The sequence below is a fragment of the Chelonoidis abingdonii genome, chromosome 3 (assembly GCF_003597395.2).
Source record: "Chelonoidis abingdonii isolate Lonesome George chromosome 3, CheloAbing_2.0, whole genome shotgun sequence".
Lineage (NCBI taxonomy): Eukaryota > Metazoa > Chordata > Testudines > Testudinidae > Chelonoidis > Chelonoidis abingdonii.
Genome location: NC_133771.1, coordinates 98,290,980 through 98,306,579, shown reverse-complemented (window position 1 = coordinate 98,306,579; position 15,600 = coordinate 98,290,980). Strand labels below are relative to the sequence as shown.

Genomic DNA, 15,600 nt, shown 5'->3' with positions numbered 1-15,600 from the left:
AACAGGAGAATTATTGCCTCTTTGATGTTGAGCAATTATCAAGCCGAGGTTTCTCATGGATGTGGGGGAGGCCTGCAGCACTATCTACCACCAGAGAGGCGAAGATGGAGAAGAGTTGGATACTTGCTCTCAGCTGCTGTAGGCATCCCGATCTATCCAACCGCATCCAGTACACATTAGGGTGACATAGAAAGTTAGTTCAAGGTACATGATTTCGTTCCTTTTTTTTCACACGAGGTGGGGGGGGAGAATAAACTGAGGAGCTGTTCCTGAACACACGCCAGACACTGTGGATTTTAACCTACAGACATTGGGAGCTCAGCAAGAATGGCAAATAATTTCATAGGACTGCTGTGGACTGTGGCATAGCTGGTCAGTAACCCCTCCCTCCCTTCATTGAGCGCCATTTGAGGATCTCTGGTTCCCGTTAACGCTTGTCAACGGCAGCGCTGTGTATGCCTGGAAGTTTTTATTTCAAACGGCTTTGGCATTTCGGTGTCTGTAACTGGAGCTGGATACAACCAGATTTGTCTCCCATACAGCGATCAGACTAAATTCTCAGTACGGTCTATGCTGGAGCTCTTTTTTCGTTTCAGACGTGCATCGCCCAGCTTTGTGCTGATCAGAGCTCCCGCTGGGGCAATGCAGGAAATGTACAATTCAAAATGTTCGGCTGGGGGACTTATTCACTGTTTACCTGCCCGCTGCATCCGAGTTCAGAATTGCGTCAGAGCAGATCAGTGCTACACTCTGGGATGCCGCCGGAGGCCAATACACGTCGATTTCCGTCCCAAGGAACCCTTATCTGAGTTTCACTATCGAATTTAGCGCTACTCCTCTCGTTTGGGAGGAGTTCCGAAATCGATTTAAGGAGCCGTTTAACTCGATATTAATGACGACGTCGTGTGAACGGATACAGCATTAAATCGGTATATCGGCCATTAAACCGATTTAAAGTCGCAGTGTAGACCTGGCCATAGAAGCTGCCGCTGAATTGCCACCACCGTGGAAACGCGCCTGCCGCCCTAACGGCACACGGATGGCCCCTGCTGTCCGCGGTGGCAATTCGGTGCGCTGCTTGGGGGCAAAAACACACGACTACTGCCCCAAGCACCTGCTTGGAATGCTCATGCCTGGAGCCGGCCCTGATTGACAGACTTCTTAAGGAACACGCACTATACTGCTTGTGTTCAGAATAAGTGAAAATCGCTGATATTTTCCATTTAGTTTGAGGCTCTGCCTGAAGCATCCAGGCATGGGTATAAAATGGGAATTGTTATTTTCAGTATTTTTGCTTTAGCTTTGCAAACATGATCTACATTAATTTGCTACCACTTACATATGAAATGTCGAGTAGAAAATGGAGTTAATTCTACTATTGCCTGTCTTTTTTTCCTTAGTACCTTTTGTGTTTTATAGATTTTTCCCTCCAATTTATTTCCTTATCCATTTGAAGATTGCCTTTGGGAGTTGTGCACTGCTTACAAATATACAGCATCTATCCCAAAAGATAATTTAAACTATCTCTTTGCAGCAAAAGCCCTATCAAAGCCGTTATAATGTCTTTATGAGTATCTTGTCCAGAAGTCTCAGTAGACGCACACAAAATCATGAAGGGCCAGATTCTCCCACCATTAAACATCACTGAGTGAAAAAAACTGGCCCCATTAAAGTCAATGGGAGTTTTATCACTGATTTTAATGAGGCCAGGATTTCACCCATTGTGTAGTAGGTTATGAGCAGTTCTGTTAGTTTCAGTGGGATGATATATTTGCTTTAATGGGACTAACAGAAACATAAGAGAATCTACCCTCAAAGGAGTAGCAGGCAGTTTAAATTTGAACTAATATGACTTCTTATTTGAAAGATTAACTTGAATTTTGCTTTCATGATATTTTTTAGTACCTGGAAGAAAAATAACAGTGAGATTCTGAAAATGTCAGTGTATTCATTTTAATAACATTGTTTTCATTCACTTTTCTAACAAAATCTTTGCTGCAACTCTCCAAAGAGAATGCCCAACCCATAGATCTCTGTTCATGGTTACCATCGTCTCAGATCCTGGATTTTAGAAACAAACTAGCAAGTTTTTGGGTTTTTTTGAAACTCATTACATAAGTCCAACATGGAGAGGATCAGGAGTGTGTGTATATATATGTGTATATGCTCCAATACTTCTGTTAGTCTATAAGGTGCCACAGGACTCTTTGTCACTTTCTACAGATCCAGAATAACATGGCTACCCCTCTGATATATGTATATTATATTTGTATATATCCAGAAAGACCAATTTTGTTGTAAATTCTACAAAGTCTGAACCCAGTGGTTTGGATGAAAACTATTTTAGTCTATCTCTACATTATGAGGTAAGGGTGTGGTTCCCTTGCTTGTGTAACATACCTGTGCTAGCTGAATGAGATTTTGCATGAGTATAAATAGTGTCGCTACGGTATCTTGGGTACCTGCAGCAGAGGCACAGCTTAGCTGTGCCGAGTATAAACCCACCTGAAATGAGTGGATGTGTACTCTGCATGGTTACGCTGAGCCTCTGCTGTGGCTACCCATGCTCCTGAGGCTACATTGCTATTTATATTTGCCCTAGCTGAATGAGAGCTTGTACAAAAGTGTATACAAACAGAGGAGACACACCCTTCATTCGTAGTATAGACATAGGCTTAATGCGAGCCAATATTGCAATATGTATGAATAGAATTGCGTACCCTTTTAGTGCATGTGTACCAGTGGGCGTGCGAAGGGGCTGGAAAATAAGAGCCACCTTCTAGTCAGCTATGTTTGGCTATGTGATTTGAGAATCCTGTGATGACCCAAGAATTTAGATCAATGGTGAATTCTGTCTTCCAAATACGTCTTTCCAAAAGTATGGAATTCAATTTTTTCAGTCTTTCACATTCATTTCTTACACACTGATTCATATGAAGGGGGAAAAAAATGAAAGCTTGTAGTCCTATTACATTTTATTGTACAGTTATAAACATGACTGAAAAATTTCTAATGCAATATGAAGCTGATGTGCTACAAGAGTCTGAGAAAAGACACTGCAAATTTCATGCATTATGTAGTGTGTGACTATGATATGAATAAGTGAATAGCATAGTGTATTAGGAATCACTTTTCATACATGTATCTTCAAAAATGTAAAAAAGATTATTTATTTTTGGTTTGATCTGAGCCTTGCAGCATTGTTCTGCTTGATTTTTGCAGTCTTTCAAAGTGCAGTTTGCTGACTTGCTTTACAAGTCGTTAATGTGTATTACACATTATGAAACAAAATAATTGGTTATGGTTTTTATTGGTCCAGTTGACCAGATAATTTGTTTGTTTTTACCTTCACAAAGATGAATTGGCCAAGGATCCAAATTTACAAATGGACTACGTACAACATGTTTGAATATTTTCAACATTCCTAATAATAACAATAACAATGTATGTAACCAATCACGGGTAACCAACACAGCTCTGATTTCAACTCCTGAGTGTCATATTCACAGTGAATTGGTAGTGACTCAGCTATCCATAAAGAAAATAATGGGAAAAAAAAACCTCACAAAATAATCTGAGTAATTTCAAGAAGCAAAAAATGTGAAGAGGTTTCAATCTTCTTTTAGTTGTTTCATGACCAGAAAAATAACCTATATTTGTTGAATAAATTATTCACAGTGAATTATTCATTCATTTCTGGTACAAATGCATGAAGAGGCTCTTAAGAAAACTACAGCAAGAGTTCATTCTCTCTAGTCCTCCTTTGTCTGTGTGACTGGCATGGGTGAAAAGTGGGCTGCGGGTGGAGCCAGGAAAGGGCAGCAGAATGTTGGGGAACCATGGGAAACACTCAGCATCCCAGCCAGTCACAGAGGGGACTCTTTTGGGCTTCCCACGGTACAATGGCAAAACAGCTGAATCCTGGCTGTGCTGCTATAGCATACCAGCTGTCAGCTGCTGACTCTAAACACTTTGCAGTTAACTTCTTCCTAAATTCGTTCACAATCACCTCTGGTGCTGCTGGTTAGCCATAGATAGTTTTCTTCAGGCTTGGGTTAATCAAGACAGGGTATGAGGCAATGAAGGGAGGAAAAAAGAAACAAATCTAGCTTTTTTTAACCAAAGCATATATTCCGCAAAAAAACAACAAAAATTGCAGAAAGACTAAGAATTGTGGAATCCTGTTTGCATGTGCCTATAACAGGATAATGTGTAGGAGCTGCTTTCCATAAAGTGTCCTTTAATATCAAGATATGTTGAATTCAGCACTAAATAAAATGAGTATTTTTCTTTGGTAAGTATGATTGGCAAATTGTGCATTTTCATGTGCAGGAAATGGGCTTCCTTTGGGGCCAAAGCCTGCAATCATTGCATTGGGCTTGTCTACATGAGAAGGTTCTACTTGTAGAAACTAAGATGTGAATTTATAGTTATACTGGTATAACACTGCTTGTACACATTCTTATTCTGGTAGAAATTACTTTTTCCTTTTGGTTTGGGTTAAACTTCTTCCCAAGTAATGTAAGAAACTGGAAAAAGTCACATTTATACTGCAATAAGAGGGTCCACACAGAGAGTTACACTGTTATAACTACATTGGAAAAACTGGTTTAAAAAAAAAAAAACAACAAAAAATGTTGCCATGTATAGAAGGCCTTGGACAATTTTTCCTGAGTGAAGATTGAGTTAGAACAGTAGGGTTTGGCCTTATTTGTGTGCAGTAACTTTAAATCTCAGTCTCATGGCCTATTGAAAGCCTATTTTTACTGTACCCTATGTCACCAGTCCACATCATGAATGAACAGCCTACAAATATCCAAGTTCTAAACTGAAACAGTTTTGAGTTATATGGGAACTCAACAAATGTCCCCTAAATACACAAAAATAACCCCCCGCCCCTTCTGTAAATCTAAAACCAGTCAAACTGATTTAAACCAAATTCAGGTTTTAAAAAGCGCTGCCCAACTGACGTGTTATTTGCCATGTTTCACCCTGCAGCAAATTTTACAGCTTAGTTATAAGCTCCCTTAAAATGGAGTTTATATTGGAAACAATGACAAGACCATGAAATACTGTGGTTCTGGCTAGTTTTGCTATAATCTCAGTGGGTCTGGTGTACAACATGATAAATTGTGACAGACCTCATGAAGTTGAAAACATGAAATTTCAGAAACTGACTTGGATTAAGAGAGAAGCTCTAAGAAGAGAAACAAGTCTTGCATACTTAAGTGTTTCAGATTAATACAAAATGCCAACCAAATTTCAGGCCCTTGATGATGCTTATGAACTTTCTAATTTTAAACAAATAATGGCAAGTCATACTGGTAACAACTGTACAAGGTATCATCAGTGAAATAATTTTTATATAATGTTTTTGGTCTTTTGATGGTGAGGGAACCAAGAATAATTTAGCAGAATTAATCAAAAGTAATTGTTTCTTTTGAGCAAAAGAATTTTGACATTTTTGTAACCTTTGTGAATAATTTTTTACAGAATTATTTAATTGTAGCTTTACACTGGTTGGTTCTTGCTGTATTACCTTACAGTGTATTTTTTTTTTATTTACTGAAATCCAGTTTCTACTTCATAACACAGGGATGAAATCAATCCTCACTTCACACCATAGCTGCTTTATTTAGTCAAGTGCCATCCTATAATGTTCATTATTGCTAATAATGTTTCTTTCCTTTTTTTATTGTCCATTCTTTGGTTCATCTTGTTGTTATTCCCCCATAGCTACTTATTCACAACATTGTGATGATCCCTGTTTACCACCTGGTAAAGACATTTGCCTGCAATATTCTAAATAAGTGTATGTGTCTGTGTGTGGCCTGCTTAACTAAGATAACAAAGAATGGGCAATCGCTGACTGCCAGCAAGCAGTAATGCCACTTGTTTGCTAACATCTAAATCTAGCAGACTATAATGAGTAAAGTTAATTACAGTAGCATCCGCTCAAAGCAGATTTGTCAGTTTAAGATATTGTCCCAACCAACAGATTCTCAGGAGGCTCTGATATGCTAGGAGATCTTCAGTTTTGCTTCATGAACGGCTTCAAAAAAAGAAGCTTTGTACATATCGTTAGCAGCATTTTAAAGCATTTTAATACTAATGTAAGATCAATGTCCATATCAGCCACTGCAGACACGGAAAACATTAAGTTGAACAAAGAAGTCCATATAGGAAGAAGTTTATGATCAGCTGATAACTTTAAAATATTATGCAAAAACACGTGTGTATTGGTCCCTTCATATCAGGCTTGTCCATTGTCTGACTCGGTCAGGCAATAAATAGAAGTTAATTAGCAGTTTTGGACACATGCTTCCTGGCTAGGGCAGACAGTAATCACAGTCTGGGCTCTGACCTCCTGGGTGGAGCACAGCAATAAGCAATCTTTGGGCTCAAGCCTCCTGGCTAAGGCAGGCAGTAAACACAGTCTGGGCTCTAACCTCCTGAGCAGGGCAGAGCAATAAGCAATTTAAGTCAGTGGTCCCCAACCTTTTCATGTGGCAGGCGCTGGATGACTAGCTGCTGAGGAGCGTGATCACTGGACAAGCAGCTGCCGAAATGCTGCCGAGAAGCAGCATCATCAAGAGGCATTGCTGCTGAAATGCCGCCGAAAATCAGCACCATTTTGGCAGCAGCACTTCTTGATGTTGCTGCTTCTCAGCGGCATTTCGGCGGCTGCTTGTCCGGCGGCCAGTGGGCGGGCACCGCATTGGGGACCCCTGAATTAAGTAGTCTGTAGATTAGCCTCCTGGCTAAGACAGACAGCGCACATAGACTATGGACTTGCAGCCTTCTGGCAGGGGACAAGCCACAAACAAGGCACAGGCCTTTTGACTAGGGTAAATAGGCCGCCACCTGAGGGTTGGGGTTGGCAATAGGAGGACTTGGACCCACCCTATTTCACTGGGTCTCAGCCCAGGGCGCTAACAGTGCTAGGGGATCCCGCCTGTGGGTCAATGAGGATCCTGTCAAAACACATTGTCTGGTAAGGTGATAGCACAACCTGACTAATGTCTGGTTCCCCATGGCTATTTCCTACTTCAGTCAATTGGTGTGGCTCCATAATCTGCTGGTCCTCAGTTTCAGTCTCCTCCAGGAGCGTGGCACTGCACAGCTCAGGGTCTGATCCAGAATTATGCAGTGGGCTAGAGACATGTGCCTCCTTTGCTAGCTCTGGCCCAACTGAGCTGAAGGGCCTGCCTCTTATACTTTCTGTCCCTCCCCTCTGCTTCTGCTGCAGGGCAGGGGTGTCAGCTTGGCTCCACCCACCAACAAGAGTGTAGTGGTCCCTCTGTCTCAGGCTCAGAGGGAGGCCACTCTGGGGCTTCACTACAGTGTGGCTAATACATGACATGACGTTTAAGCACACTTTGTACAGTTAGAACCCGACCCAATCCAAGACTTCCAATGGAAGTCCAAGTCCCCTAGAGTCATTTAACTATTTTCTGTAGAGTCAAGGCTAAACATGTATCTAGAGTTTTTCCAGTGTGAGCCAAGCCTGTGGTAGTTGAATTGCATAGCACTTTGTAGGATTATTTTTACTCTATTTTCAATTTCTGGCAAGTATCCCAATTAAGCAGACATACTATTTATTAGGTAAATTAAGTGTATTTTCCTGTAATTTAACTATTTTTTTGCTTGCAATTCATTTTGGATGAAAATACCTCTTCCTACATTCAGTTGAGGTTTCAGCTATATACTTGAGCTGAGCCTCTTTATAATTACTGAGTGGTAGGAAAGGCAAATCATTTAACAAAAGAAGGTTTTATACTGTAGACTGTTAACTGCATATTTACATTTTAAATATCTATAAATTGGCATGTAAGGGAAATGGAAGATCTGAGTTTTCTCTCCCAGCAGCTTTATATCGTGTAAGTCATTGATACATATCACAGTTTATCCTGACTCATGCTGGAGTAAGTGTGAGGAAAATCAGGGCTTTCAAATACCAAAGTGATCCATAAGGAATCCTGAGTTGAACGGATTCTGGTGTTAGTGTTGGGAGACAAGGTGTATGTCTAATCTGCTATATTAAACGAGTTTATTTGATATATTTTCTTTTGGTCTTCAGAAGCAGTAGAAGTATGTAGTAGTAGCTGAAGTTGAAGTTCCCTTCAAAGACCACTAGCAGTCTGGAGATCCTTAGGCAATATGCAAACTCTGAAGTCAAAGTACAGTACTTTCTGACATGTGTATATATATTTTATTCAAATTAGGATATCTATTATGAGCATTTAAACAAGTGTGAGGCTTTTATATATTGTCAAACATGACAGAAATTCTAAGTTTTCACATCCTGTACCTTGACATTATCAATTAATTGGATATCTCATAAATAAATCAATCTTTACACCAGATAATTACCCTTATTTGTACAGTGATTTCAAATTATATTCAGTATATTGTTGTAATCACATGTAATTGAATTAAAACCACAACTGGTAAACAAATTAATTAAATAGGTTAAAATATGGCAGGTAAAACTACTTGATAGCAAAAGGACTGATGACAGACCTTGTTATTAGCATTGTTATTAAAACTAGACAAACAACTGAAGTAGGAAGTAGTTTAGCAACCTGCACAGACAAGTCAATTAGTACCCTTTGTGTGCTTTACAGCAATAAATAGTAACAGCAACCATAAAATCTAAACAAATATGCTCAAATCACTACTGCAAATCATATCATATACTTCATTCGTATACTGAAAAATCACTATCACAGGACTTAGTATTAGTTCAGATAAGAAATAAGGTTTTATCTATTCTCAAAAGCTTGTCTAAAATTTTTGACACAGTTGAAATTACTTCAACACTTTCAGATACAGCATTTTATGACCAAAGAAAAGATATTGAGGGACCTGTAAAAGTCCAGCATCAGGTTGATTTTAGAGAGCAAAAGATTTTTCATCATCTTAAAAGTATCATCATGGAAGTTTTGTCATATAGTTCAGGCATGAGCTATTAATTACCTTAAAAGACATAAGCACAATTTTCAAATCAATGGGAGCAGAAATTGGAAGCCAAAGAGAATTCAGACTTAGGTAAATCTGTTGATTCCTATGGGTAAAAGCGATAATTCTTGTTCTTGCGTTTTGGACCAAATTGCAATTACAGCAACACTGATGGTGGAAGGCTACAAACGAAGAATTATAGTAATCCAGTTTGGATGCAATAAGCATGAAAACCAGTTTCCAAAGCTATGGGGGACTCAGCAGGATTTAATCTTTGCAACACTTCTTAGAGGATAAAATAAGCTATTTTAACCACCTTTTAAATGTGTTTATCAAAGAAAATCCAAGCAAATTCCCAAATTTCTTGTAGATGTATAAAACGGGTATCAAAGACCCTCCTGGAAAATTCAGCTGGGTTTTGGTTAGATAAGGTTTTACTGCTAAGTAATGTATAAAATCCTCCCATTTGACTGGGATTTAGCTTCAGTCATCTGGAAGTCATCCAGCTTTAAACATCTTCAAAATAATTTTACAAGTGAGGAACTGCCTGATTAGGATCAGACTGAGAGAAGATAGGTGAAATAGGCTATTATTCTCATAGCAATGGAGATGTAGGTACCAGCAGTACTAAGTTTTCAATGAATTGAAAGAGTCTTTATACAGTAGCAAACAATACATGGACAAATGCTGTGGTTTCCTCTATTTGAGGTCCCAATCTTACAGCCACTAAGGTATGAGAGTAATTTACACACGTGAATAGTCATATTGAGTTCTGATTACTCATATGTGTAAAGTTACTCAAAGGTGTAAGTCTTGCAGGATCAGGACCTAACAGGACAAGGACTAAAAGATAACTTGATGTAAAACAAAAGTCAGTAAGGTATGTGTGTGTGTGTTTTATTTATTAAAACAGCAGCAGATATCAATAAAAACAAGCCTCTATACAATTAATTGCATGTACTTTTCGGACAAAGTTCAGCTACAGTACAGGGTTTTATTTTCTGCTCAGCAAAACAGTTGGAAATAAGTTGTTCCAGTATTAAATTGTCGCAGAGAAAAATGTTAGATTTTTTTTGGCTTAGTTTGTAAAGTATTCATCAGCTCAACAAAATGCCACATTTCAAAGTATGCCTCTCCTTGAGCAACCTTCCAATCCTGTAAAGACACCATGTAGATTAAATTCAGGGCATTCACACTGGCTATTCTCAGTACTCAAATCATGGTAAGTCTAGCAACTGACCTGAATCTAGAAGATGATACCCTCAAATTCACTCTGCCACCCACTCAGCTATTAAATTGGCTTCCTTTAAGGGATAAGAGAGGCCCATGGTTTGGTCCCTATCTGAGATAACCAAGAGTGTGACCATGTGAAATAGAATGGAAAAATGTTCAAGCTGCCTAATGATATTGGCCATTTTTTTTTTTTAAACTGGATGCCTGAAGTTAAGCTTCTAAAGCCCCAGTTAGCCATTTAAATACTTGACACAGTTTTTCAAAAGTGCTGAGCGCCTAGCAGCTCCCTTTGAGGTCACTGGACATTATGTATTATGTAGTGTGCTGTGTAGCATAGGTTTAAAGCACAAGTATATTCTGTGTGTGGCCAAAGAGAGAAAAGTCCCCAAGTGATATGCAGGGGGTAGTTTGAGTGTACTTGGTTTCAGATGTATTCTAATAGACTATCGACATATTCTTTCTCGCTAGACCTAAAAAGATAGACTGGTCTAAATAATATCAAAATAACAAGCTTAAGCTGTTTTTCGAGCTTGCATTTTGTCAGTCATGCTCCGGAATGCAAGGAACACACTAATCCACTGAAAACAGACATAATTTTTTGCATGTTCTTGAGGCAAACAGCATCTCCCGCTCTGTTTAATTCACCCTGGATTGCTCTTCCTTTCCTTATTTCATATGTATTTTATTCTAATAGGAAAACACCAACCTGATATTGGCAAAGTTCTCAGGAAAGCTGAGAGCAAGGATTTGATCACTAATTTCTTTACACTTCATGCATATCTGGCATGAGATTTTAAGCATATTAAGATGCATAATTACCTCTAAAAGTGTTTTTTTAAATTACAGAGAGCATAACAAAAGATGTAGAGGAGGCTAGTTGGCACAATTGTGTAAAGCGCATCCCACTGCAAGGGATATCAGTGAAACTTGCAGTGGTTCCCCCCGCGCCCCAATTTCAGGTTTTTGCAAATGTCACCAAAGGAACATCTTTGCACCTCCATTGATTTTTTTTTTTTGCACACTTAATATAAGGAGGATTTGCAATATGTGCCTCATAGTGGAGATGAGAATGGGGAATTTTGCCGTTGGTCACTTAAAATTTTTAATCCAACATTATACAAATGTTTTCTATGAAAATGTGCTTAATTAAAGACCAGGACCTGATCTCAGTTATGCTCTATTCTCTTTACACCACTCTGGCAGTGTGAATTGTTTACTCACTTGAAGTGTCTTGTATGCTGCCAGACTGGTACAAAGTAGTCTCAATGTAAATGACAATAAGCCCCAGAAATTGAATTACATTTCAGTGGCTACTTTATTCGGAGGCAGGTTGGTGTTTATTTTTTGATTGTCTAGTAGAAGTGTTAAACTATTGAGAGGGACGTTTGTGATGATTCTTTTGAAAAATCTCTGGATCTTGTCGGATGGAGCAGTTGCAAGAAATTTTTGTAAGCAAAGTAAATACTGTGGTACTTTATACCCCTAAAATTCTCTCTTAAATCTTTTATATTGCCCCAGGGTATAAATCGGTGTAGGGCAAACATGAAAAAATGTTGCATATTTTTGTGCAATGATACCATGCCAATGTGTCATGTTGAATTTATAGTATGATATGAGTGATATAATGTAACTTAGATATATCTCCAAATATACTTCATCTAAATACTGCTCAAACCGAAGAGCCTTTTTTACACATTGTTCACAGGCAAACTCAAAATTATAGAAATCTGCCCTGGTCTTTTATGTGGTATAGCGTGTTTTTAGATTAATTCATTGGTAATAAGATAAATATAATAAGGGGAAAAAGCCATTTTATTTATGCAGAAAATAATTATTTTCCTCTTACATTTTCTTTGTAGCACTTATAGAACATTGTTCAGATTGTTGCCAGCAATGAGGTTGCTTAAAGCCTGCACTTTGCCTATCTTTGTCACTGAAATTTTCATGTAAGTCTGCTTCTGATTGCTGGTAAGGTTTGTGCTTGAAAAACACAGACACTGTAATTAGAAACGGTAGTAAACAGAGTTGTATTAAATTTAATTTCACTTATGAAAATACTTACATAATAAAATTATAATTCTGTTAAAAAAACAGGTGGTGGGAACCAAGGCAATGGTGCTTAGTCTTTTTACAATAGGAGTCAATTACAATACTTCTGTTGAACTCAATAGGAGCAGGATCCTATTATACAAATCCATTTTAAATGTGCATAACAATTCTGTTCATGATTTAACTTGGACTGTCTTAGGTAAAATATATTACATAGTCTCCACTAGTGCCAGGCAGATAAGGGGAATCTTTCAGTCTATCAGTTAATTTGAAGTAAAGAGGACAATAGCTTTGACTGGATTTCTGTTCATCGTAACTGGACTGTGGCTACAATCCTAATGGAAAAGTATGTTTTAGCATAAAACACTTCTTTCTTTCTCTTTCTTAAACAATACTTAGATATAGATCTTAGGGTAATGCAGGTTTGCTGGAGAGACTGAGAAGGTGGAATGATCTATAAGAGGTTGAAAAACTCTCCTGAAATAGGTCAAAAGGACAATTGTTGGTAAAGAAAAAGAAAGCTGGTGAAAGCTTAATTAGATGAACATTTTAAAAATATTCTTATTATCCATGTATGATTCCCAGCATACTAGTGCATATGGCAAGGGGGAGTACTTTACATCTTCATAAAGTGACATTAAGAGTGTGTGTGTGTGTGTGTGTGTGTGTGTGTGTATGTATGTGCCAGAGGCATTTGGGGCTATCACTCTCGTCTTCATTGTGACCTCCATTTTTTTCATCCCAGTTATGTACATCCTTTCTTCTTTAAGCCCTCTCTGTGTACTCCACAAGAATGATGCAACCAGCCTGCACTGCCACGAAGGCACAGCAATTTCCTGGGACAGTAGTGCAGGATCCTTGTGGTGATGTATGGAGGAAGAAGTGGAGACAGATGGAGCATTGAGTCAGACAGAGTAGCAGGTGGAAGCACAGCACACAACTGATTGTCGTTGATCAGCAGACTGCTAATTAGTGATGAATTTCCACACTGTAGAGGCAGGTTATGGACTTGGGAATGAGAAGGAGACAAAAATCTTGTATGGTATGGAGGGGATGTCTTTGTTGGGGTGAGGCATTGGAAGATACAGTCTGTGGGGAAAACATTTGGTAGATCCCAATCTAAATTTAATTTAATCCACACAAGCAGCAGAAGGGCATATGAAAGTTGAGTTATCCTCCTGGCCCTGAGCCACTCCTATAATTGCAAGTATTAGTCTGAAAGTATTTAGAAGATAATTCTTCAGAGGAAAGAGAACTATGCTTTAAGCTCTTGAGCAATATAAAATTAAATTGTACAAGCTTTGTTTTTGATGAATAAATTGGCATAATTAGTACTGTATGTGAAGAAATAAAGCAGAATAACCTTAACCCCCAGAAAAAATATCTTTTCAAATGTTTTCTGTTTTAACCTATGCACTCAGGAAGCTCTGTTAACAAGCTCAGCAAGGAGCCACTGAGAATCATACATCAGACCGTGGAAGAATCCACTGATTGGCTTTATGGTTTGATTTCTTTACTGTCTGACATCGTATCGACTGATGATGATGACAGTGATGAAGGTATTTGCGATACACAGACTTGTCTAACTGCACTAACTCATGTTTTACATGCATTGTATTGACTTATTTAATTTTTAACCTCACAGTTAAAGAAGTCAGGGAAAGCGAATAGAAGTGAACGCCTTTGCTAATAATGAATCAGCTGGCTACTGGAGTTAGAAAACTGATGTTTCTGTTAGCTTTCATCTTCCATTTCAGAGGGAATTACAGAAAATATGTCAGAATTAAATGTTACTAGTGGCGTTTCCAAGTAAAGAGGGCTAATTTAGGCTGAGTTGATGTTTCAGAGAATGATGGCAGCTATTCTACATTGTTTCTCTCTACCCTATAAGAATGGAAGGGTCTAGAAAACGAAATAATTAAATGTACAGTCAAAACTTGAAAAACTAAGACAACACTTTTATTTGCTATTTGAACAGTAGTGGGTAGTACTGGTGGAAAAACACAGTAACTGGACTGAAGGGATGTTTGGATAACAAACATCAATAATTTAACAGTATGGCCTTGGAATGGGTATTAATATGCATCATCTCATGGAGCTGTCAGATACGTTAAACCAAACAGCCAATAGTTAATCTATTTTTATAGTTTTTGAAAGAACCATCTTTTTGTTAATAATCAGTTTAGTAGCATGTGGTGTGGTAATAGATGCACAAGTACCTCATGTTATGTTTATTATCCTGTGTGGGTATATGCAGTTAGGCATGATGATCATAGCTGTGCCAGACCATATTCCTATTGCTTTGTGTAGCATTCCATCATAACAAAAATGATTAAAACCCAACAGGAACTTAAACTGAATCTTTCACCTACTGTATTCATATACTAGAAGTATCACCTAATTTGTGCTACTGCAAGATGTCAGCATGGGCTTTTGTGTACAACTACTAACTGATATGCTATTATACGTAGCTTTATGACTCGGGGACCCTATTCTAAGATGTGATTTACAACCACCGTAAGGCCAGTTCTTCGTGTTGTTGAGAAATAAAAAGGGTGCAATGTGGTTTCCTTGTCTACATTTTTGAAATTGTGCTGGTGGTCAAAAGCCATGCAATGAGGAACATTTTTGAGTACGAGAATGGATGGAGGCAGAGTGGACAAGCCTACATGATGGTTTGAAAGGATCATAAAATGAGCTAGCTTACACAATTCTTATATAGAAAATTAAATCATTTAAATTGCAAGGTTCTGAATGCCTTCTGGGAGGTCCTCAGCAACCCCAACTCCATTGACTGTACTCAGAGTGGAGAACAGTCAGCACCTCCCAAGAATCACAGGAGGGACTCAGCATCTCACAGTATTAGGCCCTAAGAGTCTAGTATATGGGTCCGTTTCTTTGTAATGCTTAAAGCCAGGTCAGAAGTGGAGGCACAGTGTCAGACTTTGGCAACTGACTGTTCCTGCTCCCACTGAAGTCAATGGGACTTTTGCCATTGACATCGTTGAAAGCATTATTAGGTTTCTTTTGTTCTGAACTTTGTAAGAAGTATCATTTGGAATGCTTTCTTTGTAGCCAATGAAAATGGAATACCTGTGCCCATTTTTAAAATATGGATTCAGGTTTATAACCAAACAAATTCCACTCACATCCAGGGCCACCCAGAGGATTCAGGGGTCTGGGGCAAAGCAATTTTGGAGACCCCTTCCATAAAAAAAAGTTGCAATACTATAGAATACTATATTCTCTTGGGGGCCCCTATGGGGTCCAGGGCCTGGGGCAAATTGGCCCACTTGCCCTCCACCCCCGGGAAGCCCTGCTCACATGCCAGTATCTGGTCACATGTTTTAACTATAA

The 15,600-nt window shown here is 38.6% G+C and overlaps 1 protein-coding gene across 1 annotated transcript in view; it reads left to right on the top strand.

Annotated features, from left to right (window-relative positions):
* The window catches only part of TRDN (triadin), a 331,687-nt gene that overhangs the window by 58,048 nt on the left and 258,039 nt on the right, over positions 1-15,600 (top strand). Inside the window, exon 3 of the mRNA XM_075064568.1 lies at positions 13,665-13,802. Coding sequence (XP_074920669.1) covers positions 13,665-13,802 — 138 coding nt within the window. The remainder of the gene's footprint in view (positions 1-13,664; positions 13,803-15,600) is intronic.